The sequence below is a fragment of the Rhinopithecus bieti genome, unplaced genomic scaffold (genome assembly GCF_001698545.2).
Source record: "Rhinopithecus bieti isolate Rb0 unplaced genomic scaffold, ASM169854v2 scaffold_7580, whole genome shotgun sequence".
Lineage (NCBI taxonomy): Eukaryota > Metazoa > Chordata > Mammalia > Primates > Cercopithecidae > Rhinopithecus > Rhinopithecus bieti.
In genome coordinates, this window is record NW_016805470.1 from 1658517 (window position 1) to 1680101 (window position 21585).

General features: G+C 48.4%; 1 protein-coding gene across 2 annotated transcripts in view; it reads right to left on the bottom strand.

The window, feature by feature from the left end:
* Positions 1-1360: 1360 nt before the first annotated feature.
* DNAAF9 (dynein axonemal assembly factor 9) overlaps positions 1361-21585 on the bottom strand; it is a 91492-nt gene continuing 71267 nt past the window's right edge. For both annotated transcript variants that reach the window (XM_017872610.1, XM_017872611.1), the window contains exons 21-27: positions 17136-17222; positions 11965-12071; positions 11523-11597; positions 8057-8262; positions 7281-7346; positions 5794-5887; positions 1361-4743 (exon numbers count right to left, since the gene is read on the bottom strand). In XM_017872610.1, coding sequence (XP_017728099.1) covers positions 4631-4743; positions 5794-5887; positions 7281-7346; positions 8057-8262; positions 11523-11597; positions 11965-12071; positions 17136-17222 — 748 coding nt within the window. In that variant the 3' untranslated portion in view covers positions 1361-4630. The remainder of the gene's footprint in view (positions 4744-5793; positions 5888-7280; positions 7347-8056; positions 8263-11522; positions 11598-11964; positions 12072-17135; positions 17223-21585) is intronic.

Sequence of the window (21585 nt, forward strand, 5' to 3'; positions counted from 1 at the left end):
AGTGTAGGATAGAGATTAACACTGGTGTTAATTTTCAGTAGCTCCACATGAGATCTTCTGCTCTAAATCACTTTCCACGATGGATTCTGCCAGGATTCCCTGACTCTGGGGCTCCTACTCTGGTAAGCAGCACTAGGGTTTCAGTAGTCCCCTGTCCCTACTGAGGGCTCCAGGTGGAAGATGGGATCCCTTCCCCATCCTCAGGTTTCCTGGCTTCTAAGTCCTTCTGAGAGCCCTTCACCATTTACTGTCTCCCCATCGCTCTGGCAATTCCTAGGGATTAATCCCCAAGCCCTAGAGGTTTTGCCATAATGTAAGCACAGGCACTCCATCAAAGTTCAAACCCTGGCCTGCAGGATGGGGATGCCGGAGGCTCTGGGGAAGAGGTTGTGAAAGGATAATATTGTTGCCGGCTCCCTCCCTCAAGTCTACCAGGCCCTTCCCGTGCAGATTTGCATTTGGTTTGGACAGGACTAATTATCTTAAGGAACTTCCAAACCTAAGACCACCATCCCAGTCACCTGAAGCTATCTGCAGAGGCTACACCCTTCCCCCCGGGCCAGCTTCCACATCTGGCCAGTTGGGCATTTCCCCTTGTCCCACCCAGCGACTGGTTGACAGGAAGCAAGGTGTCTATGGACTGGTGGCGGGCGCCCCTTTTCCCCACCTCCCCGCGCGGCCGGCGGGGGCCCGGGGTGTGGTCAGCTGGGAGGCCCGTGCCACGTGCGGCAGGAACCGCCTGGCGAGTGGAATTCCAGCTTGCACGGGGACAGCTGATGCATTTCTGGTCTCTCCTCTAGAGCTCCAAGGGCTCCGGCAAACCTCCCCGTTAGAACTTGCGGTTCCAACGCGCGGCGCCAAATCCGTCCCATTTGACCCGTCAGCGCCTCCCGTCGTCCCCATGTATAAAGTAGGACCGAGGAGCCACCTCGCCGAGCTTTCACTGCGCGGAAACGCGCCGATCAGGCTGGAAAGGTGTGGTTCCTACTGCAGCCCGGCCGCGGCAGACTGGGGCCAAGAACCGGCACCCCCGCACCGCGGCCTAAGACAAGGGTGAGGGACCCGGGCGGGGCAGGAGGGCCCGGGAGAGCCCCGTTCCCATAGCCGGCTTCCTTGAGCCTCTCCCCGAGTTCTGGGACTCCCCAAGTTCCCACCCCGCAAGCCAGTGTGTTTTCTTCCGATGAATTTTATTCTCCACGGGCTGCTCCGGCGTCTAGAGAGGGAGTGTGAGCTCCGAAGACTCCCCACAGCATCCCCAGCAGAGGCGTCCAGGTGAGGCTGAAGGCCGGCCCCCCTCACCCCCGCTCCAGGAGCACCATGGGACTGAGTGTATGGCACAGGCATCGTCTGGAGTCCTTGCTTGTTCAGTGATAGTTTATTGGTCCTTAGCATGACATCTCAATTACCGAGGTAAATTCACATACACAACTGCAGGTAAAAACATGTAAAATAATATAAAAATAAATTGAAAGCTACTTTTATATATTTACTGAATTAAGTAGTGTAATAAATACTATGATAAGCAAAAAGCTTCAATCACACAATTCAGTTTCACTGAAGTTACAGTAGTGTTTGTAAATACGAGTTTTAAAATTTAAGTTACAAATATTTAAGCACTGAAAAACTAGTATAAAAGTGAATTTTGGCACGTAAGTGAGCTCTTATGTCATTAGTATTTGACACCCTGGGACAATGAGGAAGCCAGTTCTCACCTACTTTTTTGAGGTACAACTATCCAACTAGATCAGCAACACTGCTGGAATACTTTGTAGTTTACAATCTTTGAATTGAACTTTTCCCTTTTGAGAAGCCCAAAGAGCAACCTGGAGCTTATTACTGTGCAAAAATTCTCCAAAATCCTAACAGAATTTAGGAGGGAACTTTTTCTTGTGACCTGAAGGGCCCAGTGTCCAGGCTTCAGGTCAGAGAGCCCCCAGGGCTCAGAGGTGCCAACTTGACTCCTTGCCCTTCCCTAGGATAATAATCCCATTTTCTCCAATTTCTGTCTCCTTCTTCCAATCGAAAACAGAAAAATCCCATGTCAAAACATAAAATAACCCATAACTTCAGCGACTTCAACATTATCCCACACACTCTGGGTGATATAAACTGAAGCTGCTAACAGGAAAGTTGGCAAAAAGCACATAAGCCCCTGGAGGACTGCCTGTCCCTGGGAACCCACCCCCGCTGTCTTTGCTGGGTCCCTGGATCCACTTCTATAGTCAAAAGCAGTGTCATGGCCATTCTTTTGGAGACAGTGGAAGACCCTGCTTCCCCAGACCTGGGAGTGCCGTCTGGAGGAATCAAGTGGATATTGAACTTAACAGAACAGAGAGGCCTGGAAGATTCCAGGAGGCATCCCCTGGCCTCAGTCCTCAAAGAGCTCACACAGTGCACCGCTGGTGTGCCTTATCAGTGGGGCAGAGCAAGTGGCCCCAGGAATGCCCTTTCACCAGCCTCCCCTTCACGTTCCCAAGTAGGCTGAGGAGCATCGACAGAGGCCTCAGCCAGTTTTGCCTTTTTGGCTTTGATGCTTCTTAACGTTTTGACTTTTTTTCAATCACAGTTTCATATTCAAGTTGAGGTAATCACAGTTTTTTCTCTAAGAGGAGAGGAGTTGGGACAGTGGGGCAAGTTGGTGAGAGAGCATTTCTATGAACAGAAACCAAGACCACCATGTAGTACAGCCCCACATGGTGAGAAGACCCACTCTCACAGGTGGGCTCCGACCCCTCTTTAAAAACTCTTGTGCAGCAGCCAGACTGCCAGGCCAGTGCAGTCAGGAAATGGCTCAAGCTCCTAAAAGCTAGAGCTTTCATTTAAAACTTCACAGCAGCCCACTTAGAGAAATGGCCTGTGGTTCCCACCCCCCAACCCCTTTTCTAAGGCTGCTCAAGTTTGAGTTTTTAAAAAGAGCTCGGTAGAGCTAAAGGAAGCTACAGTAACTCATTGCTTATTAATCAATTGCACTTAAGATCTGTGTTATTGATTCTGAAGCAGAGGCAAGCCCTTGACATACCCCAGCCTCTGGCCAGCCAGAAGTCAGGGGGCTCCCAGACTTAGGTTCCACAGAGGGGCCCTTGTCACCAGTGGCTTTTGGAGCTGGGACTGGAGCACGTGTGTCTTTTCAGAAGTCCTTCTTGATGCAAAATTCCTTAATGGTATCTGGAGTTTTGTTCATTTGGCTTCAAATTGTTTTTTTTTCCTAATATATTTTACTGCCAAGCCCTTGAGAGTTGCTTTGCTACTTGCATGCAGGCCTCTGTGTGACCAGGCACACAGACTACCTGTGCTCCATCCTGTCTGTCCGCTGCTCCAGAGGCCTTGCTCAAAAACTCCCTACACTACTGGAAACTGCTGGTTTTACCTATGTGCTTCTTCCTAAGGCATGCAAAAAAAAAATATGTGAAATTCAGAAAACATTTACAGTTCAGGTAGCTGAGGCACTGAAGTCCTAAGAGACATCACCTAAATATCAGTGGCTGTGACTCCCCTGTCCCTCACACCAATTATGAAGGTCAGGCATGGGATACATTTGTAATTCCCCTCTGCTTTACGGTCCAGCTGAAAACAATGCCATTGGAAGGAATCTAACTTAGGTATTGCAATTACTTGAAATTCCCAATCCTCAGGAGCCACACAAGCCCAGGGCCAGCAACAATGCTTTGGGGAGTCGGGGGTAAGTTTCCTGAAGTTTGTGGCTGAAAAGCAGGCCTTCCCTGGCAAGGCTTGTGGGAGTGCTGGGTGCTGGAGACTGACCCCACAAGTGATCAGCCACCAGGCCTAAGACTAACCAGCTGCAGGATGCCCTCTTCCACAGTGAGGTGAAGCCTCGCCAGGGGGCCTGAGCAGCAGGCTTCCTCTTGTCCCTACATTAGGACACCCGAATGATGTGACAGGAGAGCTCAAGAACCACCCACAAGAGAGAAAGCTGATGTCAACTTTAGAGCCACACACCTCTGGAAAGCAACAAGTTTCTTCTTCAGTTTAGTCCAGAAGGGAAATTCCCTCATTTGTGAACACATTATTCATCTCAACCCAAGCTGCTGGCTCTGTGGACTGGGCCTGGGCAAGGCTGTGCTGCTCCTCCCAGGACTGTGCCCACGGCCAGTAGGGCCAGCTCCTGCAGGGAAAGGGGCCTAGCAGGGGAGGCAGGCACTCCACTGGGGAAGATGGCTCTTGTGGAGCAGCATCTGAGGCTTGAGGCCTGTGGTGGCCTTGCCTCCCAGATATGGCCACAGTTCAGGCAGCCAGGGTTCCTTCCAAGTCCCACCCACTCCTCCGTACAATCCTAACGCTTCTCCCCAACCTCAAGAACCCAAAGGAGATCCTGTTATCAGAAACCCAGAGCTCCTGGACTACCAGTTGCACATGTAGCCAGGCAGGCCCCATCTGCTCATCCTTGAGTATTCCCCCCACCCCCCAAATCAATGGTGCAGGTGATGCTCTTCAGCGCTATACAGGGAATAAAGACAACATGCACTCAAGCCAGGACACATAGGCCAAGGAGAACAAAGACAGCCCCTTAGGGAGAGGCCTCCAGGAGAGCTGAGGTTAAGACACCCGTTCATCCATCTCCAATCCATCTCCAAGGTGGACATTCTGCAGGATATAAGGGCCCAGCCTTCCTCTAGGGCTTCAGCTCAAACAGGTCATGATACTCCTGCTGTTCCAGCTCCCGGTTATACTTCTCAATTTCCCGGTTGGCTTCTTCGACGTAGTCATTCATGAACTGGTCCATGACTGGTATCTCATTAAGGAAGAGAGCTCTGAGCCTGGAGGACAAGGGAGCCTGCCTGAGCCCAGAGGGGCCTGTAGGCCGGTGGGGGGGGTTTGCTGAGGAAGTGAGTGTCTGGCCCATAGAGAGGGTACCTGATGGACTCCTTGTATATACTGGCAGCACCACAGCTACAAAGAATGCGACGGCTGTTGTCACAGGGATGTTAATGAGGTCCTAGAACTGAGTCCTTCAGCTTCAGCCCTATCCATCTTTTCACAGGTTAACTGTTGTAATCATGCTGTCTTCAACTTTTAATCATGACTCTGATGACTACAGACTTTAGGATATCACCACAGCTGCATCCAAACTATAACCCACAGGCTGGGCACAGTGGCTCACGCCTGCCATACTAGCACTTTGGGAGGCTGAGGCAGACGGATCACTTGAGCCCAGGAGTTTGAGACCAGCCTGGGCAACATGGCGAGACCTCGTCTCTAAGCCGGGCAGGGTTTGGCTCATGTCTGTAATCCCAGCACTTTGGGAGGCCGAGGCGGGAGGATCATATGAGGTCGGGAGTTTGAGACCAGCCTGACCAACATGGAGAAACCGCTTTTCTACTAAAAATACAAAATTAGCCGGGCATGGTGGGAAGCGCCTGTAATCCCAGCTACTCGGGAGGCTGAGACAGGAGAATCGCTTGAACCCAGGAAGGAGAGGTTGCAGCGAGCTGAGATTGTGCCATTGCACTCCAGCCTGGGCAACAGGAGTGAAACTCCATCTCAAAAAAAAAGAAAAAAGACAAAACCAACAAACCATAACCCACAGAGTCACATTAGCAACCAGTCAATAAAGGAACAATTTAACTTTAACAGTTATTTAGAGATTGAAATGAAAAGTTTACCCCTGAGGTTTGCCCCTGTGCATTCCCGGCCCATCAGTAGACATGCAGAGCCCAGCCTGCTACTGGGGCTCAGATGCGTGGCTCTAGCAGACAACTGCTTTACAGACAGGCTCACACACTCCCAGTCTCACTGCCTGGGTTCCACACAGGGACCACGCTGTTCCAAGGATACGGGGGTGAAAATCAGTTTTGTCACCAAAGAAGTTAACAAATTGGGTGCCATTATAAAAGTAGCCTGCAGGTAGGGGTTCCAAGTGGCGTTTTACCTGTAGGAAAAAAGAGTCCTGTAATAATTATCTGACTACTTTCTATACTTCACTAACTCATTAAAAACAAACAAGTCTATTTCCCTAGCAAGACAGAGGAGCTAGGAAGCTAATACCCCCAGCAACCCTCAAGCCCTGCCTGAGGTGGTTCCCCACCTCTCAGGTGAGGAGTTCTGGGAGGTCCTAGTGGGATGAAGCTCCTATGGCACGCAGTGGGACTCATGTGTGAACACAGCCTTTTTTTTTTTTTTTTTTTTTTTGAGATGGAGTCTTGCTTTGTCACCCAGGTTGGAGTGCAGTGGCATGATCTTGGCTCACTGCAACCTCCATCTCCTGGATTCATGCAATTCTCCTGCCTCAGCCTCCCGAGTAGGTGGGATTACAGGCATGTGCCACCACGCCTGGCTAATTTTTGTATTTGTAGTAGAGACAGGGTTTCACCATATTGATCAGGCTGGTCTTGAACTCCTGACCTCAAGTGATCCCACCTCAGCCTCCCAAAGTGCTGGGATTACAGGCGTGAGCCACTGTGCCCGGCCATGAACACTCTCTTTATTGGCTGGATCCCCCTCCCCTTTCATCCTCCTTTTTCCTATTTAGTGTCTCCTAGAATCACTTCCAAAATAAACTAGCTGTACTTAACTCGTTGTTCATGGTTGGCTTCCAGGGGAACATACATTATAAGAACTACCTTATGCCCATGTTGTCCTCTCCAGGAGCATCCAGGGTTGTCCGGGCCTATAGGAGCTGTTCATGAAGGGGGCCTTCTCAAATCGAAAGCAGGGGCTCCTGGAGTCTCAGAATACTTTCCTGCCCCACCTGCTCATTACTGGGGCTGGTGACACAGTCCATCCTGGGGACACAGACTCTGTGTCCTTTTTAGCTTTTTGTCCCCAAACCCCTTAGGAAAAGGCCCCAGTGGGCATGGCGACTGAGGCAGAGGCTGGGGGTCAGAGCCTGGAGGCTGGGAGGCTCATCAAGGGGGTCTCCAATCAGCTTCTTATCCTGGCCTCAGGTTCCACAACCTTCCTATGAGCAGCTTCTGGATCTAGACAGTTTTTGCCTGGGCTCTAGCTGGTTCATCTGTAACATAGGTCTTCAGCAGTTGCTTGAACAAGGTGCCAAGGCAGGGACTCTGGTCATCAGCTTCTCCCACAAGTACTGGCTCTACTCAATCTGATGCCCAGGTCACATCAGAGGTCTCCTGCACCCTCCTCACTGAAGCTACAAAGGCCAGAATTCTGTACCCAGCTTCTTTCTGTGGCCTGGGAGAAGCAAGACCTCTACCATGTCCTAGAAATAGCTCCTCACTCAGAGAATCCAAAATACAGAGCTATGCAAGCCAAGGACAGCCCTGGGCCACTGAGGGGAGAAGCCAGGGTAAGGCACTCACATGGATGCTCCTGATCTCCTGTTGCGTCAGCATACCCCTGGTCTTCAAGGCTTTCCTCTGAGGCTTCTGCAGAGATGGGGAGTGGAGGGTCAGGTCCCAGCAGAACTCATGGAGTGCATGGGCAGGGGAGGGCTCTGGGCTCTATTACACGACTAAGATCCCAGCAGCGGGGAAAAGCATGTGCATTATGGCCTGGATATAATATTCTGCCTGTCTGCTCTTTGAGAAAACCACTTTCCCATCATACAGCCCTGTGAGCCAGCAGGGAACAAGCAGCAGAGGACAGCCCAGTGTTTTCATAAATGGGAATGGTCGTGCCTCTTTGTAGATTCTTATCCCTAAACCCTACCAATGAGAGGCAGACAAAGGGGCAGCCTGAGGTCCCATAGTCAAGAACCATTTAGAAGCTTATCCAAGTGAGGTAGCCCATGCCTCAGTATAAAGACAGGTCCCTAGTGAGCATCTACAGAAGACCCAGGCCCCAGCTAACTCTATTCCCAGAGTTCTAAGATGAACTAAACTCCTAATGCTGTGCTACAAGGCTTAGCACCCAAAGCTTGCAGAGAACCTGGCTCACAGAGCAAACAACATAGCAGGCCTGCCTGGAATTTGCTCTGAGTGGCTTCTTCCCTCTCTCAAAGTGTCCCTGAAAGTGCTGGCTGGGACAGGGAGGGGAAGCCCAGTGGGGAGGCAGTGGCGGGGCTTCTCAGGGCCAGCAGCAGCTCTGAGGTGTCTGGTCACATCTGTGTCAGGTCTGTCTGGACTCTGGAAACCACCTGCTTAGCTGACTGCCGCAGCCAGTCCTTGATGCTGTCTTCCTTCAGGGAGCAGCCGATGAACACAAGGTAGCACTCCTGCTGCCCACTGCTGTCTTGAGATACACTTTTGGAGTCCGGTGGTGGTGTGGGTCCTTCCAAAACTGGCATGATGCTCAAGGAGTTGGCCAGTGTGTTGTAGCAGACCTCCATGGTCCTCTCAGAGTCTGTAAGGAGAATATACATTAGTCCCTGAGAGCCTGCCTTGAAAGGATATAGCTATGCTAAGAGTGTGACAATGCAGATGGTTGGGACAGATTCACGAGAAAATGCAGGAGAGAGAACTGATGTGACTGGTGGCAGCTTAGAAAGGATGGAGTAGGTGGGCACAGTGGCTTATGCTTGTGGTCCCAGCTACTCAGGAGGCTGAGGCAGGAGGAGTACTTGAGCCCAGGAATTCAAGGCTGCAGTGAGTCGAGACTGCGCCACTGTACTCTAGCCTAGGTAACAGAGGGAGACCCCATTTTGTTTTGTTTTCATTTGTTTTTTAAAAAGGAAAGGAAAGGATGGAGTAAGAGAGAGAGAGAGGAACAAAATACGTTTCTGGCTTGGCTGATCTGGGTGATCAGGTGGACACTATTATCCCAGAAGGGAAACATAAGAGAAAAAAAAGGTTTATAGGTGGGAGAAGAGGAAGAGTTTGACTCTGCACTTGTGGCATTTGAAAGTCTGTAAGACCCTGAGCGTGAGACATCCACATAGTCCCTGGTGGTTGCTGGAATAGCCATTATGGAAGAGGTTGTTGAGGAAAAGCAAAGAAGTGGGGGTAGAAGTGGGGGGCTCTCAACAGAGGCCTTAAAGGCCAAGGGAGGAGGGTACAGACAACAGTACAACAAAAAAATTAGCTGGGTGTGATGGTGTGTTCCTGTAGTCCCAGATACTTGGGAGGCTGCGGTGGGAAGACAGCTTGATCCCGGGAGATCAAGGCTGCAGTCAGTGACCTAGGATCGCACTACTGCACTCCAGCCTGGGCAACAGAGCAAGACCCTGTGTCAAAAACAAAACAAAACAGACAAAAAACAGTACAGCACTGTTGCATGAAGGTCACACAGATGAGAATGGGAAAAAGTGTTACATGCTAAGGAGATGAGGACTATGAGTGACTGGAAACCCAAGAAGTGGGCAAGGGCTCCCCAAAAGGCAGGATGAGAAAAGATCCAGAAAAAAGAGAGGTTAAATTTGAACAAAAAAAAGAGTCAATAGCAGATCTAAATAAACAAGAGGCTGGGCGTGGTGGCTAATACCTTAATTCCAGCACTTTGGGAGGCCGAGGCAGGAGGATCACTTGAGCCCAGGAAGTCGAGACCTGGGCAACACAGGAAGACCTCATCTCCACAAAATAGAAAAAAAATCAGCCAGGCATGGTGGTTCACGCCTATAGTCCCACCTACTTGGGAGGATGAGGTAGGATAATCGCTTGAGCCTGGGAGGTCAAGGCTGCAGTAAGCCGAGATCAAACCACTATACTCTGGCCTAGGTGACAAAGTGAGACATTGTCTCAAAAAATAAAAAGAAAAAAAGAAAAAAAAATTATTTATTTATTTTATTGAGATGGAGTCTCACTCTGTCACCCAGGCTGGAGTGCAGTGGCGCGATCTCGGCTCACTGCAACCTCTGCCTCCTGGGTTCAAGTGATTCTCCCACCTCAGCCTCCTGAGTGTAGCTGGGATTAGAGGCATATGTCACCATGCCTGGCTAATTTTTTTTTTTTTTTGAGACAGAGTTTCACTCTTGTTGCCCAAGCTGGAGTGCAGTGGCACAATCTCAGCTCACTACAACCTCCACCTCCCAGGTTCAAGTGATTCTCCTGTCTCACCCTACCGAGTAGCTGGGATTACAGGTGCCCGCCACCACGTCCAGCTAATTTTGTATTTTTAGTAGAGACGGGGTTTCACCATGTTGGTCAGGCTGGTCTCAAACTGCTGGCCTCAAATGATCCGCCTGCTTTGGCCTCCCAAAGTGCTGGGATTACAGGTGTGAGCCACCGAGCCCGGCCTAATTTTTTTTATTTTTAGTAGAGATGGGGTTTCACCATATTGGCCAGGCTGGTCTTGAACTCCTGACCTCAAGTGATCCTCTTGCCTCAGCCTCCCAAAGTGCTAGTATTACAGGCGTGAGCCACTGCACCCAGCCAAAAAAGAAATAAAAATAAAGAAGAAAAGGAGGTGATGGGTGAGGGAAAAACAAAAATACCAAGACCTCTGAAGCAGCAGGGGCTGGCTGTTGGAGCCTGAGATCAGTGGGCTTCGGTATGGGGCCGAAGTTTCTGATTTGATCACATAAATTAAGCAAAAGCTATGAGCTAAGGACCCATGTAATTCTCCCATCTGAACCATGATGGTTCTATGCTTGAAGCCCTCAGTGGTTCCCTACAGCAGACACTGATAGTTGCCTACCCCCCATATCGTCTCCCTCTTCTAATACCAATTCCCGCATGGATGATGGGTCCAGAAAGGCACAGCAATCCAATGAGATGAGTTGGCAGAGAAATTGGGAGGAGGCGCTGCACTGACAAAGGCACCCACAGGAAGAGCCAGCCTCTCCTCACTGGCTGGATGCAGTGTCTGGCTTTGACACCCAGACCTAGGCAGGAACCTGAAAGATAAGCTGACACACCAAGCATGGGAGGACACGAAGACACACAACACCTGGGTCCTCAGTGGCCTTGCTCTGTTGCTTGAGCGCCTCACTTGTTATACAGCGAACACCTGCTAGCTGAGTGAGGGTTCTGTGATAACAGCTGAAGACGCCCTAACAGACTCACTTCCTCTCTCCCTACTCCCAGGCTCCAGTCACAGTAAATGCTTTTTGGTTCCTAAAATGTGTCTTTTCTGCCTCCGGATTATAGCAAATGCTATTTCTTTCCCCTGGAATACTGTAGCCTTCCTCAACATTGAGTTGACCGACCCCTACTTGTTTTGAGGCCTTCTCTAACGCCCACTCCAGGACAGACTATCAGATGCAAGGGCTCCAGAGGTCTACGACTGATCCTCAGGCCTACATGTGAGAAGAGAGAAGGCAAACGGAAGCTCCAAGACTTTGGTCAGAAATAGATCTGGAGCTGAAGAGCTCAGCATTTGGGCAGCTCCTCATTTTAGGTCTAGAGGAGGCCATGACTGGCTCAAGAGGTGTGGAGTATAAGGCTCTGAACAAGAAAGTCAAAAAGCTGTGAGAAGAGCCCCTGAGCAGGTCATCCAGGAGAGGAGAGCAAACCTCTGCCATGGAACAGGAGAACCTAGACTAAGTAGGCCCTCGGGGGAGAGGGTTGATGGACAAGCCTAATGGCGTGAAGGCCCAGGGCAGGGAAGGTTTCTGAGAGTCTGAGTGGCATCAGTGGTCTGCAGAGCACCAGCAGAGGCTCTAAACTCACATCATGAGATGCAAGCACTCCATGGTGTAGAGCTCCCAAATCCCAGCCCCTGGTTACCTGAAAACTTCACTTTGCCCAGAATGTGGTAGATGTTTCCAGAGAAGGGACTTGGCTTGATGGAGGACTGAATTGCTGGTGGAGGAAGAGGACAGAGATGTCACCCACATGTAGGCACAGGCCAAATTCAGGACAGCACAGCTGGGAGTTTTAAGGACTGGGGAGGGACCATACACCAGGGTCTAGGGTTCACAGGTTCTACCCGCCACACCCTGTTGCTCCCCTGTGGCTCTGCCACTGTTCCCAGGGGAGGGAAAACCCTTTCACTGGAGTGGAAACCAAATTGTGTGGCCACCCACAGTCCTCAAATCCCTCTGTCTGCTTTTGGTTTCAAAAGGTAAGAAGAGACACAGCACACAGAATACTGAAGTGGTACCAGGAGGTAGAATTATCTTTGGGGTACCCTTTTTCCAGGGTCTGGGACATCCCAGTCAAGGCTTACCTTTACATTTGGCCATAAAGCGAGTCTTCTCCAAGGGACGGCCAAACCATACGCAGATCTGAACCATTAGGGGATAGACTGATCCAGCATTCAATTTACCTTCATACCTTAAAAGGTTTTAAAAATTGTAAGCACAAATAATTTGGGCTTTGAGTATTATTATATGCTACTTTGAGATGAACTACATACCACCTATCCTAGAATATTTGAATTCTCCCTTACTTATAAGACATTTTGCACACAGAAACTTGTTTAAATATGTATATGCCTCTTTCACTTTGAGACTGGGAAGCATGACTGCCCAGTTAAATCAGGAGCTTTCTGAGGATGAAGGTTTTACATAACCTTAGACTAGTAGTTCCTTGATGTCCTTTGTGCCTCTGAAGCCTCCCAGTCCCCATCTGAGTTTGGGGGTCCTTTCTGGTACAGTGGGGGGCTCTTACTCAGGATGCCCTCCCATTTCTTTCTTTTTTTTTTTTTGAGACGGAGTCTCGCTCTGTCGCCCAGGCTGGAGTGCAGTGGCCGGATCTCAGCTCACTGCAAGCTCCGCCTCCCGGGTTCATGCCATTCTCCTGCCTCAGCCTCCCAAGTAGCTGGGACTACAAGCGCCCGCCACCTCGCCCGGCTAGTTTTTTGTATTTTTTAGTAGAGATGGGGTTTCACGGGGTTAGCCAGGATGGTCTCGATCTCCTGACCTTGTGATCCGCCCGTCTCGGCCTCCCAAAGTGCTGGGATTACAGGCTTGAGCCACCGCGCCCGGCCTCTTTCTTTTTTTTTTGTTTTTGAGACAAAGTCTCCCTCTGTTGCCCAGGCTGGAGTGCAGTGGTGCAATCTTGGCTCCCTACAATCTCTGCCTCCTGGGTTCAAGTGATTCTCCTGCCTCAGCCTCCTGAGTAGCTGGTATCACAGGCGTGTGCGCCACTCCACCCAGTTAATTTTTGTATTGTTTGTAGAGATGAGGTTTCGCCATGTTGGCCAGGCTGGTCTGAAACTCCTGGCCTCAAGTGATCCGCCCTCAACTTCCCAAAGTACTAGGATTACAGGTGTGAGCAACTGCATCTGGCCTTGCTCCCACTGCTTTTTTTTTTTTTTTTTTTTTGTGACAGAGTCTCGCTCTGTCACCCAGACTGGAGTGCAGTGGCACAATCTCGGCTCACTGCAAGCTTGCCTCCCAGTTTCACGCCATTCTCCTGCCTCAGTCTCCCGAGTAGCTGGGACTACAGGTGCCCGCCACCATGCCCGGCTATTTTTTGTTTGTTTGTTTGTTTTTTTGAGACGGAGTCTCGCTCTGTCACCCAGGCTGGAGTGCAGTGGCCGGATCTCAGCTCACTGCAAGCTTCACCTCCCGGGTTCACGCCATTCTCCTGCCTCAGCCTCCGGAGTAGCTGGGACTACAGGCGCCCGCCACCTCGCCTGGCTAGTTTTGGTATTTTTTTTAGTAGAGACGGGGTTTCACCGTGTTAGCCAGGATGGTCTCGATCTCCTGACCTCGTGATCCGTCCGTCTCGGCCTCCCAAAGTGCTGGGATTACAGGCTTGAGCCACCGCGCCCAGCCATTGTATTTTTAATAGAGACAGGGTTTCACCGTGTTAGCCAGGATGGTGTCGATCTCCTGACCTCGTGATCTGCCTGCCTTGGCCTCCCAAAGTGCTGGGATTACAGATGTTAGCCACTGCGCCCAGCCGCTCCCATTTCTTTAGGGGCTCCAACTATGCCCTGCCATTTTGTTGCAGGCAGCATAACAGGTTGTACATATAGATGTGTACACCTGTCACAGAAGGAACTGGGACATCTCTGCCCTATCTTCTTTGAGACAGGGTCTTGCTCTGCTTAGGCTGGAGTGCAGTGGTGTGATCATAGCTCATTATAACCTTGACATCTCAGACTCAAGTGATCCTCCCACCTCAGCTTCTTGAGTAGCTGCTACCACACATGCCACCATGCCCAACTGATTTTTATTTTTTATTAGAGACAAGGTCTCACCATGCTGCCCAGGCTGGTCTTGAACTCCTGGCCTCAAGTGATCCTCCCTCCACAGCCTCCCAAGGTGCTGGGATTATAGCCATGAGTCACTGTGCCTAGCCTGTTTCCTTCACTTTAATTAATTAATTAATTTTGTTTTTTTGATATGTGTCTTGCTCTGTCACCCAGGCTGGAGTACAGTGGTGCGAACTCGACTCACTGCAACCTCCACCTCCCAGGTTCAAGCAGTTCTCCACCTTAGCCTCCTGAGTAGCTGGGATTACAGGTGCCCGCGGCCACACCCGGCTAATTCTTTTATTTTTAATAGAGATGGGGTTTCACCATGTTGGCCAGGCTGGTCTTGAACTCCTGACCTTGTGATCCACCCACCTTGGCTTCCCAAAGTGCTGGGATTACAGGCGTGAGCCACCGCACCTGCCTGTTTCCTTTATTTTAAAACAGCACTGCAATTTTGAATTTTAAATTGTTGAAAGTATCTTATTCTTTGTAATTTCTTTAAAGTAAGGTGGTAGGCATAAGATTTTTGCAAGACTGACCTGTCTTCTCCCCATCCAAACAACTCATTTTGGAGACTGGGAAGGTTTCTCTGGCCTCTGGCTTCTGTGGTATCTGAATCCTTACAGGAATTTACAGGGGCCAAGGGAAGGCAGCAAGGTTTCTGCCCAAACTAGAAACAGGCTGTTCTACCAGAAAAGGTTGAGAGTAGGGTGGATGGGAACAGAGAAAGATGTGGGAGGGAAGTGGCAGAGAATGTGTGCACAGCACAGAGTGGAGCACATCCTAGAACTAAAGTCCATTCACCCTGAGGTGGTGACTCTGACCCAAGTGGGAGGGGAGTAATATATAGATATGAGTAGGAGACTGATGACTTGCCATCTTGTTAAAGATGAAATTATCTGATTTCTAGAAATGGACTTAGGAGGGGGGGCCTGAAAGAGAATTCTGGGGTCCCTCTATCTCTGATTCTCTATAAGGACTGATCTTCCTGATGAGGAAAAGGTTTTAAACTCTAGATTCACATTCTTTTTTTTTTTTTTTTTTTTTGAGATGTACTTTTGCTCTTGTTGCCCAGGCTGGAGTGCAGTGGCGCGATCTCGTCTCACTGCAAGCTCCACCTCCTGGGTTCACGCCATTCTCCTGCCTCAGCCTCCTGAGTAGCTAGAACTACAGGTGCCCGGCTAACTTTTGTATTTTTAGTAGAGATGGGGTTTCACCGTGTTGGCCAGGCTGGTCTTGAACCCCTGACCTCATGGTCCACCTGCCTTGGCCTCCGTAAGTGCTGGGATTACAAGTGTGAGCCACCGTGCCCGGCCAGATTCACAGTCTTCTAATGGGCCCCTCTTACCCTACTCTCTCCTGCATTAGCCTGCCTTCAGTTGTCTGGGCCCTGAGCTAGGTTTTTGTGCATGAGTCAGTAAGGACTGGAGAACAGTGCTTCCCTAGGCACCTGGTGGTGATTACAGGAGCTCAGGACCCAGAGGTTCAGGTAGCAAGGGAGTCAGTGGTTGTAGCCATTGGAAAGAAGGTTCCCCCGAGAAGCTCCATTTGTTTATTTTTAGCTAAGATATCATTACCTTGTTCAGGCATAAGAAATGACCCACTTACTCACTGTTTAAGTATGACGTGACTCAAATCAGAGGTTCCTTCTAAGAATATGCCTGAAAACCTTCAATTTTACATACTGATCTTCTGGGATTTTTTTGGTTTTGTTTTTTACAGCACAGTAGATCATTTTTTATTTTATTTTATTTTTTGAGATGGAGTCTCGCTCTGTTGCCCAGGCTGGAGTGTAGTGGCACGATCTGGGCTCACTGCAAGCTCCGCCTCCCAGGTTCACACCATTCTTCTGCCTCAGCCTCCTGAGTAGCTGGGACTGCAGGCTCCTGCCACCACGGCTGGCTAATTTTCGTATTTTAGTAGAGACGGGGTTTCACCATGTTAACCAGGATGGTCTTGATCTTCTGACCTCGTGATCTGCCCGCCTCGGCCTCCCAAAGTGCTGGGATTACAGGTGTGAGCCACCACGCCTGGCCAGATCATTTTTTGTTAGGAAAAAAGTTGGTGGTATAAGGGGTGGTATGGAGGATGTAGAGAGCTGCTTGGGAAAAGTGAGTAAGAATAACAAAGATAATCCAAATAAACATGAGAGTTTAATTCTGGCCAAGCTTTAACAATGGTCTTCCCCTAAACCTTCAACATAGCAGAAACAAATTGTCCATTCTATACAGGAATAAGGGTAGCACGATGCCTAAGAGAAAAAGCTCTGAGCCATTCAACCTGGTTTGAAATCCAGTTCTTTCAATTACTAGCTGTAAATTGTCAAGTCATTAATTCTTTGCTGCCCCAGTACCTTATCTGTAAAATGATAAAATAATGGAATCCACTTCACAGGATTGGTGTAAACAAGACAACACAAACAAGGCCCTCACAACAGCACTATTCGACAGAGCTTTCTGGGGTAATGGAAATGTTCTAGATCTGCACTATTGGACACGGTAGCTGCTAGCCACAGGAAGCTATGGAGCACTTGAAATGTGGCTATGCGGTTGAAAGACTGAATTATAAATTTTGATTTTTATTAATTTACATTTCATTAAATAGCCATGTGGCTAGGAGCTGCTATGTAGAGAGTGGAGTCTTAGAACAACAGCTAGCACACACAGTAAATGCTTCAGTGTGTTTGTATTAGTATGATTACAGTAACTTTGCAAATTCTCTCCTTTGTCCTCTTCTTCTCTGGAGAGGTCCACAGGCTGTACAGCATCCTACAGAGAACATTCCCTGGGCCATATGAGCAGGGAACCCAGGAGATGGGAACCCTAGAGATGACTGATAGTATTGTCAGAAGCGAGTCTCACCTGGGAAAGTTATAGCTCCCTGGTTCTGTGCCAGCCACTTTGCCCTCAGTAGGTGCTGGAGGAACAGAGGGCACAGTGGTGCTTGTTGCCTACAGGATGACTCCCTAAATTGAAACATCTGAGAAGGCTCCCAGTTTGGAGCCTAAGAGGTGAAGCACTGGGCTCCTGGCAAGGCCAGTAGCTGCTGGATAGGCGGGCCGTGCCAGCTGCCATGTGTCATCCTTGCAGAGCACATCTGGTATTTTCACCTTCTCCCTTTTTTTTTCTATAAATAAATAAATCATTGGGTTTACAAAAAAATCTTAGTTATTTTTCAATGATGATACTTACCAGCCAGGATACATTAAATATCGAGATCGTAGCATCTCAGGACTTGAAAAACTATTTTCTGAGAGAATCAGCTCAATGTCTTCATTCCTTTGAAAACACACAGAAAAGACCTAGATGAATTAGGACTGTCAATCTTTTATTTTTATTTTTTCTTGAGACGGAGTCTCGCTCTGTCGCCCAGGCTGGAGTGCAGTGGTGCAATCTTGGCTCATTGCAACCTCCGCCTCCCGGGTTCAAGTGATTCTCCTGCCTCAGCCTCCTGAGTAGCGGGGACTACAGGCGTATGCCACCATACCCAGGTAATTTTTGTACTTTTAGTAGGGATGAGGTTTTACCACTTTCGCCAGGATGGTCTCGATCTTCTGACCTCATGATCTGCCCGCCTCAGCCTCCCAAAGTGTTGGGATTACAGGCGTGAGCCACTGTGCTGGGCCAGGACTGTCAATCTTAACCTGCACATTTTGTTTCTTCTTCATGTTCCCTAAATATATACAGGCATTTTTTTTTTTTTTCTGGCAAACCAAATGAAAACTAGTTGTACTCATCATGATATTTTACCCCTAAATACTTCAGTATGCATCTCCCAAGAACAAGGACATTCTCTTACAGAACTACAGTATCATGATCACATGCAAGGAATTTACTGGCTCCCAACAATCACCTGGGAGCTTGTTAGAAACGCAGAACCTCAGTCCCCAGCCCAGATGTACTGAACCAGAAACTAATTTTCAACAAGATCTCCACTAGAGATGCATATGCACAACAGAGTTGGAGAAGCACGAACATACATCCACTTTCAAATTTCCCCTTTTTGGTGGGGGAGGGTCCATAATCCAATCAAGAATCATACACTAGGCTGGGCAAGATGGCTCACGTCTGTAATCCCAGAATTTTGGGAGGCTGGGGCAGGCGGATCACCTGGAGTCAGGAGTTCGAGACTAGCCTGGCCAACATGGTAAAACCCCATCTCTACTAAAAAAAATACAAAAATTAGCTGGGCGTGGTGGCACGTGTCTGTTATTACTTTGATATACAGATACATTCCTTTTTTTTTTAAATTTTGAGACAGAGTTTTGCTCTTGTTGCCCAGGTTGGAGTGAAATGCATGATCTCATCTCACTGCAACCTCCGCCTCCTGAGTTCAAGCGATTCTCCTGCCTCGGCCTCCCAAGTAGCTGGGACTACAGGCACCCACCACCATGCCCAGCTAATTTTTGTATTTTTTTAGTAGAGATGGGGTTTCGCCATGTTGGCCAGGCTGGTCTCGAACTCCTGACCCCAGGTGATCCACCTGCCTCGGCCTCCCAAAGTGTTGGGATTACAAGCGTGAGCTACTGCGCCTGGCCTAAATTTATAATCTTTATTCTCCTTTAATCTGAACAGCTCCTCTATCTTTTGGTTTGTTTGATTCTCATGGTGTTGATATTTAAGAGTACATGTGAGAGCTTTTGTGTCCCACACTTGGATTTGTCTGTTTCTAATTCTCGTAATTAGATTCAGGTTATGCATTTTTGGAGATTAATACCCAGGTGGTGTTGCATCCTTCCCATTGCATCACATCAAGGAGGTACTGGGTGGTATCAGTTTGTCCCATTACTGGTCTCACGGAATTTCATCATTTGATCAACATAGGTATACCAGAACTTTCCATTGTAAGGTATTTTTCCCCCTTTGTAAGGAGTCAGTAGTCTATGGAGTGATACTTTACACAGTACACGACTAGTAATATTTTTTTTTCTTCCACAGTCTTTCACCTAGTGCTTTTAGCATTCATCGATCGTTCCCTAAATCAAATACTGTATTAGACTGAAGGTTATAAAACGATCATTTTCTAGTTCTTTTTTTTTTTTTTTTTTTTTGAGATGGAGTCTCGCTTGCTGCCCAGGCTGGAATGCAGTGGTGTGGTCTCGGCTCACTGCAAGCTCTGCCTCCCGGGTTCACGCCATTCTTCTGCCTCAGCCTCCTGAGTAGCTGGGACTACAGGTGCCCACCACCACACCCAGCTAATTTTTTGTATTTTTAGTAGAGACAGGGTTTCACCGTGTTATCCAGGATGGTCTTGATCTCCTGACCTTGTGATCTGTCCGTCTCGGCCTACCAAAGTGTTGGGATTACAGGCGTGAGCCACTGCGCCCAGCCGATTATTTTCTAGTTCTATCAAACCTTATTTACTTGGTATTCTTCTATAAAGGGCTTTGCTATCCTGTCCCCTTCCACTTTTTTTTGTTTTTGAGATGGAGTTTCGCTCGTTACCTAGGCTTGAGTGCAATGGCGTGATCTCGGCTCACTGCAAGCTCTGCTTCCTGGGTTCAAGCGATTCTCCTGCCTCAGCCTCCTGAGTAGCTGGGATTACAGGTATGCGCTACCATGCCTGGCTAATTTTGTATTTTTAATAGGTACGGGGTTTCACCATATTGGTCAAGCTGGTTTCGAACTCCTGACCTCAGGTGATCCACCTGCCTTGGCCTCCCAAAGTGCTGGGATTACAGGTGTGAGCCACTGTGCTTGGCCCCCGCTTCGTTTTTGAGGATCACTGTGGACACACATTTTATTCCATGTGTTATAATCCATAGTTCCAGTATTATCATGGTTCTTTCTTATCCCCAAATTGTCCCAAATTAGACCAGCAGGAACTTCTTAAGCTACTTCCCATATCCTTTTGATATATTTCCACTAATCTTTTGAGTACTTCCTCGCTTTATTGGCATAAAATGGACCAGGCCTACCTTGTACTTTCCTTGACCTGGCACGCAGTCAGCTAATTCTCCAAGGAGTCCTGATACCTTGCAGTGGGGACTGGTACTTAGAAACCAAGCTACAGAGGTAAGGGTATTTGCTGCAACTGTGGTATTACTATTCTGGTCCCTTTCAAAGGAAAGTGGTAGGAAATACACATTTTTAAAAATAATCAATTTATATTGAATCTCCAATTCAAATCAACATTTGATCTTTGGCAGGCCGAAGTGGGTGGATCACTTGAGGTCAGGAGTTCAACACCAGCCTGGCCAGCATGGTGAAACCCTGTTACTACTAAAAATAGAAAAATTAGCCAGGTATGGTGGCGTGTACTTGCAATCTCAGCTACTAGGGAAGCTGGGGCAGGAGAATCGCTTGAATCTAAGAGGTGGAGGCTGCAGTGAGCTGAGATCGTGCCACTGCACTCCAGCATGGGTGACAGAGCAAGACTGTGTCTAAATAAAATAAAATAAATATTGGAAGGGTTTTTCTTCATCTTCCCCATTTCATATTCATAATCTCCTCTCTTCAATCAGTGATGTTGTTTAGAACCAGGGTTCCAGCAGAGGATTATGTTCAAAAGTTACTTGAATTAAATACTTTTTATGGTGTGGTTATTACTTTGATATACACATAGATTTATTTACTTTAATTAATTAATTATGTTAATTTTGAGATGGAGTTTCATTCTTGTTGCCCAGGCTGGGAGTGCAATGGCGTGATCTTGGCTTACTGCAACCTCCACCACCCAGGTTCAATCAATTCTCCTGCCTCAGCCTCCTGAGTAGCTGGGATTACAGGTGCCCGGAGCACACCCGGCCAATTTTTTGTATTTTTAGCAGAGACGGGGTTTCGCCATGTTGGCCAGCTGGTCTCAAACTCCTGACCTCAGGTGTCCTTTTACACACACCTGACATATGGCCGTTGTTGCACATATACATATAGGTTTTTTTTTTTGTTTTTTTTTTGAGACTGAGTCTCACTCTGTCACCAGGCTGAAGTGCAGTGGCGTGATCTCAGCTCACTGCTGCAACCTCCAACTCCATGGTTCAAGCGATTCTCCTGCCTCAGCTTCCTGAGTAGCTGAGATTACAGGCATGTACCACCACGTCCAGCTAATTTTTGTATTTTTTTTTAGTAGAGACAGGGTTTCACCATGTTGGCCAGGATGGTCGATCTCCTGATTTCGTGATCTGCCTGCCCCAGCTTCCCAAAGTGCTGGGATTACAGGCGTGAGCCACCGCACCCAGCCTAGATTCACTTTTTTTAGTTTGTATTTAATTTAGTTTTTTTCCCTCCTTGATTTAAGTTTTGAATACATAAAATATCTACAGAGTTCAAAAGTCAAAACTATATAAAAACGTATATAACCTTTTACCCAAATTGAGCAAACAAAACGGCTACATAACCAGGTGTTTTCTCCTTATATATGTGTGTACACATACAAACTAATTCTCTCTTTTTAGTTTGTAATTTGAACCCAAGTCCATGAAGTAAAGAGATAACATCTCTACGTTACCTTTTTTTTTTTTTTTGAGATGGAGTCTTGCTCTGTTGCCCAGGCTGGCTGGAGTGCAGTGGCGCCATCTTGGCCCACTGCAAGCTCCCTGCCTCCCGGGTTCATGCCATTCTCTTGCCTCAGCCTCCCAAGTAGCTGGGACTACAGGTGCCCGCCACCACGGCTGGCTAATTTTTGTATTTTAAAATAGAGACG